The 17,178-nt window shown below is 42.8% G+C and overlaps 1 protein-coding gene across 1 annotated transcript; it reads left to right on the top strand.

Moving 5' to 3' along the window:
• The first annotated feature begins 3,299 nt into the window (after positions 1-3,299).
• FOXI1 (forkhead box I1) lies at positions 3,300-5,453 on the top strand. The gene is made up of 2 exons (XM_069954356.1): positions 3,300-3,922; positions 4,335-5,453. Exons 1-2 carry the CDS (start codon positions 3,349-3,351, stop codon positions 4,868-4,870), a joined length of 1,110 nt encoding a protein of 369 aa, XP_069810457.1. The 5' UTR covers positions 3,300-3,348; the 3' UTR covers positions 4,871-5,453.
• Positions 5,454-17,178: the final 11,725 nt, after the last annotated feature.

Genomic DNA, 17,178 nt, shown 5'->3' with positions numbered 1-17,178 from the left:
AATGTCACTTCATTACTGATTTTATCACTCATTTTATCCTGGTTTTATATCTATAATTCTAAATATTTTGTTTTAATGACGCATGGCGATGTTTATAGCCTACACAGGACATTATGTGCCCTGATGAGCTACTTGAGCATCAATCAGAATTGTAGCTAGGCTTAAAGGGTAACTATCATTCGGTATCAGGATAAGTAATATATGGAATTGTTGGAATTTCCATAGACTTGTATTCCTTATACAGCTCGGTGTTAGCGGCTACAGTTTGTTTCACACCAGCCTTTGCTTTGATGAATCCTTCTCTAATGGCTCATGGACACCAACAGTTACACAAGCAAGGTGCATAGAAGCCAGTATTATAGTTTCTATGTATTGTATAAATGGAGATCCTGAGTGTGACAGATCCATAGTATGATCTTTACAGTAACTAATAGACCGCTTTGGCTTACAATAGAGTCCATTAGAGGTCCATTGTGGATGCCCTCATTTTAACCGCAGGGAGAGTCCTGCATGCTTTTCTTTCAACTCTTCAAATAACGGAAACAGAGGCTCTGAGGGCAGATGTGAAATTATATTTGGGGAATTTGTACTACTGCTAGCTTGTCAAGGCCACCGTTGACAAACTGAATAATAGTGTATGGCATGTCCATTGCCTAATATATGTCAGAGCATATAAAAAAACTACAATTAAGTTCCAGTGAAATACTATATGCCTGTAGAGTATTCTCCCAGTTCATCTTGGTTGTTTGTATTTCTTCAGGTAATCAGGATATCAATAAAGTAAATTATTTGGTTAGTTTTTATCAGGTTTAGTAAGGTCACGTCTAGGAATAGAATAAATTCTAAACAGCATCATTTAAGCACACTCTTTGAGTAATATTGCTACTGCTAAAAATTACACTAAAGCAGTTTCCCCATGAATAGGGAATAACTAACTGATCATCCACTGGTTCAAAGAATGGAGGACAATTGTCTTCTAAACAAATGGAACAATAGTGTACATATGTGGTCAATGCTCCATTTATTATGGGGCTTGTGAACATTACATAGCCCCTAACAGAGAGTGAATGGAGCTCAGGCCTTGCATGTGTGCTGCTGTTCCACTCATTCTAGTGACAACTGTCCTCTTCATTTTGTTATTGGTGGTAGTTCCAATGGTTGGACCCATGTAAATCTGCTGTGGATATGGGATATTGTTGAAGGGGGATTCTGAGTAAAGATTAATATTGGCAGGTCCTGCAATGAACACCATCTTGGAAGCAGGAAGAAAAGAGGGGACCAGACACAGGTGAATAGCAGCTGGGGACCAGAGCTAGGAAAATATTTATTTTTTCTATTTGTAAGGGGCCTGGCAGAATATGAATTTCTAATCTAGAGCCAGAAAACCCCTTTAACAATTTTGATAATATAGGTGCTATACCTAATAATAATCTGTAGGCCTTATGAACACGGTTATCTTTTGAGTCACTGGACTTTATACATTACATTATAATACATTGCCTATTGGAACAAACCAGTACTAGAATAGGGGGATTATATTTTGCTTTGTATTACATACATTTGAATTAAACTAAAAAAAAGAGTCAGTCAGGGAAAAGATGATGGCTTGATGATACCATGTAAGAAGAACTTACAGTCTGACCTGATATAATTCAATGTGAAACAATGCTGTATCTAGAACTAGATGTCATAAAAATTATGATTCTAATAAAGGCATATTAGGTATGTAACAAAAGTCTAGAGATGCTGTGCACATGTAATATGTTATAAGTAGAGTTCACACATCTTCATTGTCTCTTTAACATCTTTTCATCAGGTCAAATTTTCTTTCCTTTTGTCTGAAACGTTTCAATCACAGCAGGTGTTTAAGTGTGGACAAGGAGGCAGCAATGTGAAAAGCCATCTCCACTATCTCCAGCCAACAAGGCATCTAGTTATCATAAGCTTCAAGCAGCATGTGTGCTACAAACAAGAAGACCAAGAGAATCAAAGGCAGGGTGGATGGTACTGAGCAATCCATAAACATCAATGTACTTATCTTGTAAAAACAAAGCCATTCACCCGAACAACAACAAATCTAAGTCACAGAAAGGCTACGTGGTCTATGGCAGAGACAGCTAAAAGCTATAGATAGATAGATAGATAGATAACATACGCATAGAGTATAAAAAACTGGATAATTTCTGTATATCTGTCTATACATTATAGATATTATAATAGATAGATAGATAGATAGAATGAATATGTCTCACATTGCAGCATTGAATGCTACTATGTGTGTTACAGTGATCAGTCGCTATAAAATTATTTGAAGAAGCAGAGTCATTTCTATGAAAGTCCTTGACTCCCATCCTTCCTGGTACATGAATTTGCATAAGATGATGGAAAACGCATTATATTTAACAACTGGTGTAAGTACCAGTCAGATGTAAGTGCTCCAATAGCGAGTCTATTTTCTTGGAATATGCATTGTCTTTGGCTTCACTGTAAACTGCATAGCTTTAGTAAAAAGTGCTGTGTACATAGCTTATGCTGTATAAATAAAGCTCTGAGTGCAGCAACTAGTTAATACTTTGGCAGTAATGTATTTAGGGGAAAATGTCAGAATTTGCGAAAACTGTTGCTTTTGTCAGTACAAACATTGTGTGCAGGAAGCTAAACATTATGAAGGGTAAAGATGATTTTGATTCTTATCTTTTTTATTTGGTCATTAAACTCCGACCAGAACCCAGAGCCCATAAAAAGAAGTGAATGTGCTGCAATAAGTGGCTGCGGTGAAGGTTTCTCGTTTCATAGATGGCTTGTGTGACATTGATGAAAACCACTGATCATGCTAGGAGGTGCTTAGTGCATACAGGTGTAACATTCAATGTATCAAATCCACAGTGTCTTTTATAATAAGAAGCCTTTGTCCCATATGTTTTGCAATCCAGGCTTCTTTGGTGTACATCTATAAAGTTTTACTGGATAAGTCATGAAGATATGAGTGCATTTTGTACTTTTTAACATTATAAGTCTGCAAAATACCCATTCTCTATGTTAGGACATTACCTGTAGTAGGTTTACTATGAAATCATAGTAATTTTTTTGAGAACTAGAAAAAAATCTTCCATTCATTTAAAAGATAAACACTCATAAATTTCAAATGGGCTTATAGGCTGCCAGCATTCCAAAAAGGGATATCACTTCATCTCCAGCCAGTCAGTGAAAGCTAGGCGGAGCATATTCAGAAAGCTAGCTACTGACAGGTGTATAAGTAGTGGTGAGGAAGGGCACAGGTGATACACCTGTTTCAAGACAGTAGCAAGCACAGGTGCATTTAGCTCTCTAGCCTTCTAACTTTATATCATGAGTGCTTTTGATCCACAGACTCATTCTCCACCACGCTGTGGGCCACAGTTTCCAAATATTGGACAAGAACCTCCAGAGATGAATATCTACTGTGATAGCATCTTCCACCCACAGACAATGCCTAGTCCTCAGCGACCTTCAAACTTTGAGACTGGAGACTACAGCACAACAGCAAATCCTTACTTGTGGCTGAATGGACCATCCATCACACCACCTCCATACCTTTCAGGATCTAACACCAGCCACTTCATGCCTCAGTCTTATGGGATGCAAAGGCAGCTCTTGCCTAACATGCATGGCTTAGGAGGTTCTGAATTAGGTTGGCTTCCAATTCCCTCCCAAGAAGAACTCATGAAATTGGTGAGACCTCCTTACTCCTATTCTGCTCTGATAGCCATGGCAATTCATGGTGCACCAGACAAAAGACTGACCCTGAGCCAGATATACCAATATGTTGCTGACAACTTTCCATTCTACAACAAAAGCAAGGCTGGATGGCAAAACTCAATCCGGCACAACTTGTCTCTGAATGATTGCTTCAAGAAAGTTCCTCGGGATGAAGATGATCCAGGTAAATGACATTTTATTTGTTTTATTTTTATTTACTAGTAGAGAAGAAACTGTGTAGATTTTTTTCTCAAGTAATATGAGATGTTTCCTTTGATAGTTACCGCTGCTTAGACCTCATTTATCAAAAGTCAACTACTTAATGTAACGTGCTTCAAGTTCAAAGAAAGCACTGGGAAATATGAGGTCTCATGAGTAGATTGATGCATTGTGTACTTTTTAGCAATTACCGACTCTGAATACATGTACATGTGGACTGTTTTTCTTCCCACCCCTCAGTGTCATACATTTTCTTATACATAGTGGTGCATCCAATGTTAGCATGGTTTTTCTTTGACGTCTTCCAGTTCTGCAGCTTATGTGACCGTGTGCATATAATGTATGAGAATACTAAACAGGTTATTTTGTTGTTTTAGGAAAAGGAAATTACTGGACCCTAGATCCAAACTGTGAGAAAATGTTTGATAACGGAAACTTCCGCAGAAAAAGAAAGAGAAAGTCTGACACCAATGGACAGCTATCTTCTGAGAAATCCGAGGGCAGTCCCCTGTCTAACAGCCCAAAGAATGGTGAACATCAAGACATGTTGGAGAGCTCCTCACCAGGAGCAGATGAGTCATCTGAGAAAAGATTATCTCCACCCGCTATAACACCATGCCTTAACAACTTTCTCTCTAGCATGACTGCTTATGTCAACAGTGCCAACCCAGTAAGCAGGCCACTTGGACTCAATAATGAAACACCTGACAAAATGGGACAGAACATGACAGGTTTTAACTCATACTCTCCACTTTCCAACTTAGCCAACCACGGAGGGTCAGATTGGTCGAGTGCAATGCCATCAAATCCCTTTGGCTATGGCAGTTCAGTTTTAAACCAGTTCAATTCCCATTTCTATAACAGTATCAATACAAATAGCACCCTATACTCCAGAGAAGGCACAGAGGTATAAGGAGCAATCCACACTATGGTCTATTGTACTGTAGTGCACCAACTAAACTGAACCACTGTATCTTGTAGAAATTGTGTTACAGCTGATTGCATTCTATAGGAAAATGTATGAAAATCAAATGACATGTCACCTTGCATTGCGTCCTCATATTGTCTGCCGTATTACTTGCTTTCAGATTTAAATGTTAAAGGTCCTTAACAGATAAGACCTATGTTTTCTTTACTGGAAAACTGCCTTAATGTTGTTGTTATTATTATTATTATACACTGCCTTTTTATTGCTTAATATTTGCCTAGTGCATTATGTTTAGAAATGTTGTAATTTCAGAAAATGCACCATCAATGGATATTATCAAGCATGCTCGATGCTACTGCCAGTCCGTACTTAACTGTGTCTATTATATTATAGCATAGACAGGAATATTTTGTATAAATGTTTACTACTGGGATTTCTACTGTTGGATGGGGCTGATGACTTCCATGACTTTTTACAGATGTAAATTATGTTTTATGAATTGAGGCTAACTTTACTTGGTGGGCAAACATGGGTTATTTTGTAATAAAATAATATAAAATGAGAAAAATTGCTATGTGTTGTGTCTTCATTCAGGTAATCACCTTAAAGGGAGACAAATAAGGTGACTGCATTGTATAACCCTGAACCATCCAGGTCTTTGTTTATACCATAATATCATACTGACATCTGTTGGTACCTGGACCAGTATTGTCTAACTTGAAGAAGAAAAAGCAATGTTGTTCCTGTAAATTATTACACAAGATTGTTGTTCGGGTCATTTACAGCTTATATCTCGACATGACAATCGCAAATTCCTCCAGTGTCTTGTGCCCAGCAAAGTGCCATTGGCAATGATGAAGTCATTAGGTAAAATGAGTGTGTTACTCGTTCAGGTAATATCTCTAATACATCTAGGTCCATTATTCATATGAACATTGCACTGGACAAAGGGGTCTTTTAGGGAGCTTCTAGATTATCATTCTGGTGTCTACTATGTATATTACAAAAAATAGGCTGACCATTTTCTCGAAATAGAGTTAAAGGTGAAACACCCCAGGGAAAGCCATATGAAGTGTACATAAAAATTATACAAGCAAAACATGTCTGAGATCCAAGAGATATGGTCCTTCAATGATTTTCACATTATGCTTGGCTTTAGAATCATTAGGTAGTTAGGTCAATGTTATCTTGTGCCTGTTATATCAGATTGAGCTATGTTATAATAAGTGATTTATATATTAACCAAGGTGAATAATTCATCATATGTCCATAGAGACACTGCTGCTTTGTGGTATTCGGTAAAGTAAATTTCTTCAGCATTCCACCAATGATGTAATAATATACCCATGCATGGGCAGAGAAACAAATAACCCATCTTATCACCTTTTTATAGGTTAGGCTATATGGCAGTGCTATGTCAGATATGTTGCCTCAAGTACTACTCTAGGTAGAAACTTTAATTTTATAGCCCTTGACACCCCTTTAACAAGCCCCCTCCTACACACACACACACACACACACACACACACACACACACACTGTTTTAGACATTTGTCTTGGTCCTGTTATAAGGTCCCCCTAAACTCTCAATAACTGATGGCTGAACAATCATTCGGTTGTCAGATATCTTTCTTGCCCTTCTGCCCGTTCCCTCCATACACAGTAATGTTTGGCATGGGGAGGGAAGGAGTAAGTTGCAGCCAGAGCGATCTCTGCCAGAACAAAGGGGTCGGGGGGATTTTCCTTCACGACCAAGCCTTATCACCACTGACATCATCTGTCGGTGATCATTCTAGACAGTCCCATACACCTTCTATTGACGAATGAGCAAGGGGAGTGTGTAGCTGTACAAAGTCTAACTTGTATAGGGACCTATTGGCTACAGCTTAAACCATTGAGGAATTTACATATGAAAAAAATGGTTCATTTTCTGCTTCCCCTTGTTCTTACCTCACACAACCACCTCCAAGATTTTCCCCGAGCCCCCCCCCCCCCCCCCCACCTCATACTCAGGAACTCAATACCCAGACACATCTGGCTCTCGTCCTCCATACCTACTGCCTCCTTCCCCTTACCTTTATAGATTATACGTCCTTGCATACAGGGCCCACCAGTATGCCATTTACTGGGAGAGTCGCTGATGGAGAAGGATCTGGGTGTACTTGTAGATAATAGACTACAGAATAGCACACAATGTCAGTCAGCTGCTTCTAAGGCCAGCAGAATATTGTCATGCATTAAAACAGCCATGGACTCACAGGACAGGGATATAATATTACCGATTTATAAAGCTTTGGTGCGGCCTCATCTGGATTATGCTGTTCAGTTTTGGAACCCGATTCATAAAAAGGATGTTCTAGAGCTGGAGAGGGTACAAAGACGGGCAACTAAACTAATAAGGGGAATGGAGCATCTTAGTTATGAGGAGAGATTAAAAGAATTAAATTTGTTTAGTCTGGAGAAGAGACGTTTAAGGGGAGATATGATTAACTTATTTAAATATATAAATGGCCCCTACAAGAAATATGGGGAAAAGATGTTCCAGGTAAAACCCCCTCAAAGGACAAGAGGGCACTGCCTCCGACTGGAGAAAAAAAGGTTCAATCTCCGGAGGCGACAAGCCTTCTTTACCATGAGAACTGTGAATCTGTGGAACAGTCTACCACAGGATCTGGTCACAGCTAAAACAGTAGAGGGCTTCAAAACAGGGCTAGACAAGTTCTTGGACCAAGATAATATAAATGCATATGTATAGAACCTATCACCCCTCCCCCTTCCCTGTATCCATCCCCTCCTTGGTTGAACTTGATGGACATGTGTCTTTTTTCAACCGTATTAACTATGTAACTATGTAACACGTTTCGATCTTGTAATGTTCTGTTTGTCACCCCCTATCGCTTGTATAACGCTCTGGAAACAAGGGTGTTTTGAAAATAAGTAATAATATAACTGGCCCTTTTGGACAATAGTATGGCAAGATTGTTGAGAACATGGATTCTGGGTTAAAGTTAATATACCTAGTATTATATTTACTCTAGAAGAATTCCAACAGCACTTCCCAATAACTTCAAACATGTCGATTTATTCCATCACTTCAAACAAAACAAAAAGTGCAGCGTAGCAATATAAGCGACGTTTCTCCCGTCTCACACTGGCATTTTCAAGCTCACAATACTAAGTGACAATCCAATACTTACTTAAAATTAAGTGATTAAAATTACTATTTCATTTGTTAATAAAAGTGTCCATTATCCAAAGGTGGATGATAGGAAGAAATGTCTTCCTGATAGGAAGAAATCAAAGTCCATCTGTGTTGGAGAGGTCATAAGAGTCAATGGCTGGACATTTGCAAGTGTTAATCCCTTGTTCACATAAGTGCGCAGAATGCTTGAAAAAAGCCTAATGCAAAACACAATATTTACTATATCATTCACACACACACACACACACACACACACACACACACACACACACACACACACACACACACACACACACACACATATATAATCAGCATGATCTGTTGTATAGTATTATATTTAGATACTCCATCCACTCATTCATCTATCCATTTATCCATCCATTTAGATAAATATCTATCTATCTATCTATCTATTATCTATCTATCTATCTATCTATCTATCTATCTATCTATCTATCTATCTATCTATCTATCTACCTATCATCTATCTATCCATTTATTATCTATCATACATCTATCATCTATTTATCTATCTATCTATCGTCTATCTAAAGCAATTAATATATTTATGTGTACATTTGCATGGATTTCTTACAAATTATAAAATTTAGGAAGAGTTTGGACGCCTCTCTTGAAAAATACTGTATAACAAGTTATGGGTACTAGAACTCTATATGCTGGATGCTGTTCCAGGGATTTACTCAGATTACCATATCATGGATTGAGAAGAAATTTTACCTATAGTATGAGCCAACTAGCATTGTTAATCGTTAAAAATTGCTTTGTGTAATAGGACCCTAAGTCCATTCTATAAGATTAAGAGTAATGTAAATAATGATAAGTAAAATAGAAAATTAAGGAAATCATGTAACATTTAATGTAAGTAGCTAAACCATTTGTGCTGTTTATATTCTAATGTATTTTACATTGGACATTTACCATATAATGGGTATGATGATTTTGTGGCAATAGAAGTATGAAGTTTACAATCTTTTAGAGGATTAAGCTATGAAATGATCCTAATTTTTTAATTATGTGTGCTATAATTTTAACACGAAATGTTCATTTGAGGTAAGTTAGCCAAGAAATTCACTGACTCTGTTACACTGTGTGTGCCATTATGATATATTTGACCTTTTCTAGGTTTATTAAATTTAGAAAGTGTTAATAATTCCTATATTACACAGCCCAATCACTAATGCACTAATATAAGTGAGCGCCAATACTGAGCTTGATAATTGTGTTAGCGATGTCCGTGCAGGGGACAAGTATGAGATCATGTGTGTGTGTTTGGGGGGAGGGCGTTGGGCAATCTGGCCATTGTTCTCCCCCTGCTGCCTATTTCCATATCAGAGCCAAATACGCAGGGAGAGTGATGTAATCGGCTCTTTCCGTAATCTCTATAGGAATGAATAGAGCTGCTGGTCATGTGCTGTACCGGCAGCTCTGTTCATAATACAAAAGCTGTGGGCCAGATACAGAGATCAGCGGGGGGTATGGAGGTCGGACCCTTGCAATCTCTTACTTTTCCCCAAAGAATAGGGGAAAAGTCGATTTTTCCCGGACAACCTTTTTTAAGTGTAAAATAATAAACTTCTTACATACCTGTCTATGCTCCTCGTTTTTCTTCTTGCTTCTCCGAAGTGACAGGCCGCTCAACCAATCACTGTCTCAGGAGTTCCGGTGGTGACTCCGGGAAGAGGGCAAAAGCGTGGCAAACCGCTGATGGAGGAAGCAGCCTAGGAGCAGAGCTCCTCACCACGCAGCTACATAAGCGGCCGCACACCCGGCCTCACCACAGCAGCTCACCCCGTTTCATGGAGCAGAGGTGCAGGAGGACCGGTGGCGCGGCTGCATCCGGATCCAGTCGGCCCGCCACGGCCCGGCAGTTCGCGCCATCCTGCAGTCCGGTGACACTGCATTCTGGGACCCGGAGACACCGCCGCCCTGCCGCTTTGCAGTGACCCGCAGAAGGGTGGAGAGGAGACCGCCATCTGCCGGGAGGTGAGAGCGGACGCACCCCGCCACGTGGTAAGCGGCCATCTTGTGCCCCAGTCGGTGTGGAGGCGCATGCTGCAGTGACTCCTTCCCCCTCAAAGACGGCGCACAGAGCCACTGCGGGAGGTGAAGTCAGGGCCCCAGAGGTACCCCTGCCCCGGGCTCTGTTCCAGTCCCCATCACATCAGGGCCGGCAGCACAAGGACTTTGTCCCCTTAAAGAGACAGCAGCGTATATTAAAATACATGATGGCATCTAACCCAAAAGCACAGCGTGGGGACAAAATCAAGAAAGGGGCCAAACCATACCCTCCAAGTCAGGATTTGGCACACCCCGCGCTGATGATTCCCCTAGAGCTGACTGGCCTGTGGTTGAATCAGACTCTGAAGCTTCAGTCATGGGCACTCTTTCCCAGCAAGGGGTCCATGACCTCCTATCTCAACTCCTTACATGATTTTAAATCTCTAATTGATGAGGTAAAGGAGACCTTTGGAGTGGAACTGTCTGCAGTGAGAAAAGACATGCATCATATTGCTCAGCACGTTCACTTCCTTGAAGATGACAATGATTATACCAGAGACTACATTGACAATCTACGATCCATTGTGTGCACCCAATCACTTGCCCTTGATGACATGCAGCGTCACGTAGAAGATCTTGACAATAGAAGGAGACGGAATAAAATCAGAATTCGAGGCCTGCCTGAGGCGACTCAAGATAATGACCTGATCAGCACTCTTGAAGGCCTTTTCAATTCTATTCTGGGAGAGCCTCCCGCCAACAGGATTAAATTTGATAGGGCACATAGGGCCCTTAAGCCCAAACCCACTACCGGAGTTCCACGAGATGTCATCTGCTGTCTGCATGACCACACAGTCAAGGAAGCCATCATGGCTAAAGCACAATCTCTCCGGGAACTGGACTTCTATGGTGCATCCCTGCAAATATTCCCTGACCTATCTTGGATCACTCTCCAGAAGCGGCGCTTTCTACGCCCACTCCTGAATGTGTTGAGGGATCATGATGCCTCCTATAGATGGAACTTTCCTTTCGCTCTCTCAGCCAGGAGGATTGGTCGATCAGCTGTTTTGCGCAACCTAGCAGACCTATCCCACTTCTGTGACATCCTCGACATACCGGTGCCCAAAATTACGGAATGGACTATAGCCCCTCCTCCACCCTCTCCGCCACCTATATGGCAAGCTGTGCGGCAGAAGAGGCCTCCTTCTGGGTCGGGCCCACCTCCATCTCCAGAGTGAAGCGGGATCTGTGGGAATTGATCCCTCCTCTGCTCTTTTGTGACGAGTGGTTGCTTGCATTACTTTCACTTGGCCATATCACTTTGATGTAAGGTGGTACTCGAATTGCGTGGTTTGGTTCTTGTTATGTTATTATTTCTCCTTTACTTAAATCTGTTGGTGATTCCTACTTCCCCCCCCCTGGGGGCTATTGAAGTTCAGCCGATGGGCTGGTGGACACTGTTTGTACAACTGTATACAGACAATTGTTTGCCCCCCTTTGCCTGACTTTATGTGTCAGGGTTCTGAGACGTGTGCTCTTGATCTCTTTGAATTTATGGTTTATTTTTGGTGTCTTTGTGTTGTCTGTGTCCGTCCCCCTGTCTTCCTCTTGTCTCCCTTTCACCCTTTCTTTTCTAGGGTTCCTCCAGTGGATGGAGCGGATGACTCCTGGGTGGTGGTGATGACGCCGCATCTGTCCGTGAGTGGTCTCCTCTGGGTAAGCTACATTGTTGCAGGTCCGCACTTCTTTTGTAACCCTGATGGCTAAGTTAGTCTCCTTAAAGGGAACCAATCACCGGAAAAAAGCATATATAGCTTTTGAAATATGCTGTTAGAGCACACAGCACACTTGCCACACGTGTTTTCATAGCCTCCGTGCCTTCCCGGTGTAAGCCGCAAAGTAACTTTATAAAACTGGTGCCCCGTATGCTAATTACCTGAGGTAGTCATCTGGGCGGTGTGCGGCTAGCAGGTAGTCACGGTCCCCTGGGCGTGCTTCTGCTGTAATCACGCCCTCTGGACGTGATTCAAATGGCCGAGTAGCTGTGACATTCTGATGCCGGACGCCGCCACGCATGCGCAGTACAGCCGCTTCCATTTCGGCTGTACTGCGCCTGTGCAGAATAGCCTCGAAAAGCCTGTGAGCCGGAGTTCGAGGCTATTCTGCACAGGCGCAGTCCGGCCAGAATGGAAGCGGCTGCACTGCGCATGCGCGGCGGCGTCCGCCATCAGTACGTAAGCGCGCCGACCTCAGGCACGGTGCGCTCCCGAGTGACGCCACAGCTACTCTGCCATTTGAATCACGCCCAGAGGGGCGTGATTACAGCGGAAGAACACCCAGGCGACCGTGACTACCAGCTAGCCGCACGCCGCCCAGATGACTACCTCAGGTAATTAGCATACGGGGCACCAGTTTTATAAAGTTACTTTGCGGCTTACACCGGGAAGGCACGGAGGCTATGAAAACACGTGTGGCAAGTGTGCTGTGTGCTCTAACAGCACATTTCAAAAGCTCTATATGCTTTTTTCCGGTGATTGGTTCCCTTTAAATGTTAAGGGGCTCAATTCTAACGTTAAACGTAGGCTGGCCCTGAGAGAACTACGTAATCTAAGGGCGGACGTAGCTTTCCTGCAGGAAACGCATTTTGATAGTACTACCACTTTTTCCTTTGCCCGTCACTGTTACCCTATAGTTTTATCAGCTTCCAAAGGCTCTAAGACAGCAGGCGTTGCTATCCTTTTCTCTCGCTCTTTCCCCTTTCAAATTTCCTCCTCCTTCTTTGACCCGGGAGGCCGCTATGCGATAGTAGAGGGTACACTGCAGGGCAAGCCTCTCCTTTTTTGCAACATGTACGCTCCTAACAGGGCACAAATTCCCTTTCTCCGGAGGGTTCTTAACAAACTTGCGAAATATCCCCCAGCCCCCAGAGTTGTGGGGGGAGATTTTAATTTACCCTTTTCTGACGTGCAAGATAGGCACTCAGTCACTGGCCGGATAGCCCCGCCTGAGCAGGCCAAGCTCTCTAGCGAGTTTTGCAAACTCATTCTTAAACATAAATTATATGACCTCTGGAGGCTTGATCACCCTACGGAGAGGGAATACACGTTTTATTCACATCCGCACCTCCTGCACTCTAGAATTGACTACTTTTTCGGCAATATCCCTACTGTTAAACTGCTCCAGAAAGCTGCCATTGACCCAATTTCTTGGTTGGATCACGGGCCGGTGATACTTTCTTTGAAAAGTCTGCTGACTCCAACACGTCACTGCCATTGATGCCTTAATGAGAGTCTGCTGAAGTTTCGCCCCACCCGTGATTCGATCAAAGCCTGTATACAATCCTATTTCCTTGAGAATGGGGGGTCAGTTAGGACTGAAGCTACCTTTTGGGAGGCCCATAAGGCTGTAATTAGAGGACAGTGTATAGCACTGAGTTCCCGCCAGAAGAAGGACTCTCAGATGGCTCTTAGTAAGGCTAAACAAAATGTGCTGGCCCTGGAGAAATCCCTCGCCCGACATTCGTCCCTTCGGACGCTGAGGAGGCTGGTGGCAGCTAGAGCATGACTGAAGGAATTATCACTGATGAAGGTGGAGAAGCTCCTTCTCTACTCCAAACAGCGCTTCTATGAAAAGGGCAACAAAGCTCACACATTCTTGGCTAATATGCTCAATGACCAGGTGGCCTCCCGGTCTGCTCAGGTCCTCAGGGACTCCACCGGTGTGCTGAAGTTCCATCCCACAGATATAGCGTCCCTCTTCTCTCAATACTACACGAAGCTGTACTCATTGCCCTCGACCCTTCCATCCGACCCTGGGGCCCGCGCTGACAGAATTAATGAATTCCTCTCGGGGTGCCAGCTACCCTCCCTGCCACCCAATGCCATAGACGACTTGAACGCGCCTGTTACTGGTGAAGAACTGGCCGAGGTGCTTAAGTCTCTCCCGTCGGCCGGACGGATTTTCTTATCTATACTATAAAACGTTCTCAGAGGAGTTGTCCCCTAGACTGCTGGCATTGTTTAACTTTTTTCTGCAGGGTGAGCCTTTCCCCTCTTTTCTCTCCCATTCATACATAAACCTCATCCCCAAATCAGGAAAGGACCACATAGATTGTGCAAACTACAGGCCAATCTCTCTTTTAAATTCTGACTTTAAACTTTTCACCAAGATACTGGCCACAAGGCTGGGATACTGGTTGCCCTCCCTCATCAATGCAGACCAGGTGGGGTTTGTGCCTGGCAGACAGGGGGGAGATAATACGAGAAGAGCGCTAGATATTATAGATGCAGTCAATCAGCAGTCAGAGAAGGCCCTGATTCTTAGTTTTGATGCCGAAAAGGCCTTTGATCGCCTAGGCTGGCCATTCATGTTTGAGACTCTCAAGTGTTTTGGTCTTCGGGGCCCCTTCTTGACTGCTATTGAGGCACTATACTCTACACCTACTGCAGCTATTAAATTTCCCCATATGCTATCAGCACCCTTTCCAAACCAGAATGGCACCCGCCAGGGATGCCCGCTCTCCCCTTTATTGTTTGTTTTATGTATCGAGCCCCTGGCGGTGGCCATTCGCAGTTGCCCCGATATACATGGAGTCTCCATCAGGGGCAAAGACTCTAAAATTATGCTCTTTGCTGATGACATTCTTCTCACCCTGTCTGACCCGGTTACGACCCTCCCTGTTCCTCATGACCTACTCACCAAGTTTGGGACGCTGTCAGGTTACAAAGTGAACACCGCAAAGTCCGAAGCTATGCCCCTGAACTTGCCTAGTTCGTTGGTAGCCCACCTACGTACAGTTTTTAAATTTAAGTGGACCCCATCTTCCCTCGGGTACCTGGGGATCCAACTGACACCCTCCTACTCTTCCGTTTACTCTGCCAACTTCCCTAGTTTATTTAGGGAAATTCGGTCACTCCTCTCCAAGTGGTCTGCTCATTTTATCTCCTTACTGGGTGGGGTAGCTTCGGTAAAAATGATGATACTCCCCAAATTGCTTTATTATTTTGAGACTCTCCCGGTGCATGTACCTCTTTCTGACCTTAGAGCCATTCAGAGAGATATGTTTAAATTTATCTGGGTCTCGAAGAGACATTGCATACCCAAATCGGTGATGATGAGCAGTAAAACCCAGGGGGGGCTGGCCGTACAAAAAATGGGTCGAAATAGAGAAGGTGTGGTTGGCCCCATTCCATCCTAACTCGTTCCTCTGGCACCTATCACCTCCCTCCTTTTCCCATCTCCGACTGCTAGGGTCCATACGCTTTACCTTGCACATATGGTCGTCCTGCTCAGCTAAGTTTGGGCTCATGTCTAAAGCTTCCCCTCTTAACTCTTTCCTTCTCTTCCCAAACTGTACGACTATGGGGTACCAAAAAGCTCTTTCAATTTGCAGACATTGTTGATCCACTAACTAGGACCTTGCTACCCTTTGACAAAGTCATGGACAGATCGGACCTGCCGTCTTCTGAAAGGCTAACATACCTACAAATACGGCGTTTCATGATGTCTCGCCTGGGTTCTCTCATGGTCTCTAAGCCCTCAGCATTCGAACAGCTAGTGAGATGCAATACCTCTACCTCTGGGCTAATCTCAGATATCTATCGCATCATTAATTCACCCGTGGGGGGATCCTTGGTGAGACATGCATACATGTTAAAGTGGGAGGGGTTTCTGGGTAGACAGCTTTCACCAGAATGCTGGGAAGTTATTTGGGAGAGGGCGGCTAAGTCTTCCATTTGTACTACGTATAAAGAATTGCATTATAAACTATTGATGCTTTGGTATCATACACCAGAATTACTCAATAAATTGAATAACACAATTTCTCCTTTATGCTGGAGGTGTTTGAGTGCTGTTGGGTCCCTTTTTTTTATATTCTCTGGGGATGTTCCCTTGTTCAACAGTTTTGGAGGGATGTTTGCGGCTTGGCTGCCACAGTCCTCAGAGTGGATATCCCTAGGGAGTATGCCTGCTCAACCTCTTCCCTAAGCTCCTTGGGAAAAAGCAAGCTAAACTATTGTTGGTTTTCCTAATGGCCGCTAAATCTCTGATAGCTAGGGGTTGGAAACAGACCCCCACACACACACACTTTAGATTGCCTCATGGCTAGGATCCAGGAATTACGATCCCTGGAACGACTAACGGCCTCTCTTAATAATAAAATGGATATGTTTGAGTCGGTCTGGTCTCCATGGGACTCTCCTCTCCGCCACTGGGCTGCCCTAGAGCCTTACTTCCTCTCTACCTATCCCCTCTTGTCTTGCCCTTGTCTACTATGTTGGTTTGTCTTGTCGAAACCCCATGTTATAGTGGGCCTATGTGTAGGGCCTGTATAATGTTAACAGATATTGAACTGGGTCCTCCCTCCTGACAGGTTGGGGGACTCTATAGAAGTCTTATTGGAAGTGTACATGTCATGCTTGTTGCTTTGATTCTGTGTCTCTGATGTGGACACCTCGAGACAGTGCTATGCAGAACTAATAATATGCTAATTACTTGTATATGTACACTTTATGCCTTGTTTTGTTTTGTTTTTTTACGATTTCCCGGTTACGGAGATACCCTTTTGTGTGTTTGTTTAAAAAAATTTCTTTTGAATGGAAAAATTTTAATAAAGATTACAGTTATAAAAAAAAAAGCTACAAGAACACCAGGGAAGGTAGGTAGGTATGAGTAAAGTTTATAATTTTTATTACACATTCATCAGTCGGCGACTGTACATCACTATGTGTAATAGTGATGCATGGCTGTTGGACGATGATTTTTGAAAAGACAATGGCCAATGATGTTGAAAGTCAACAAACAGCCAATGATTGTTGTCCTTATTACACAGAGCATTAATCTGTGGAATCGGCTTGATTGGGCAGATTTTTGCTTTGTGTAATAGGGCCTTTAATCTCCCACGTTGTTTTATTATACTGAGGGACAAATAAGGATTGCTGCCTGCAAGTGGACAGTGTTAGAAGGAACAGACAGATATAGTGTAGACAAACCACAAACAAATAAGGATCAATTGACAGAGATCATGTGTTTCATATGATTTGCCAGATTTATTAACACAGATATAGCTCTT

The sequence above is a fragment of the Dendropsophus ebraccatus genome, chromosome 1, assembly GCF_027789765.1.
Source record: "Dendropsophus ebraccatus isolate aDenEbr1 chromosome 1, aDenEbr1.pat, whole genome shotgun sequence".
NCBI lineage: Eukaryota > Metazoa > Chordata > Amphibia > Anura > Hylidae > Dendropsophus > Dendropsophus ebraccatus.
The sequence above is the reverse complement of the archived record's forward strand: the minus strand, read 5'-3'. Positions and strand labels throughout refer to the sequence as shown.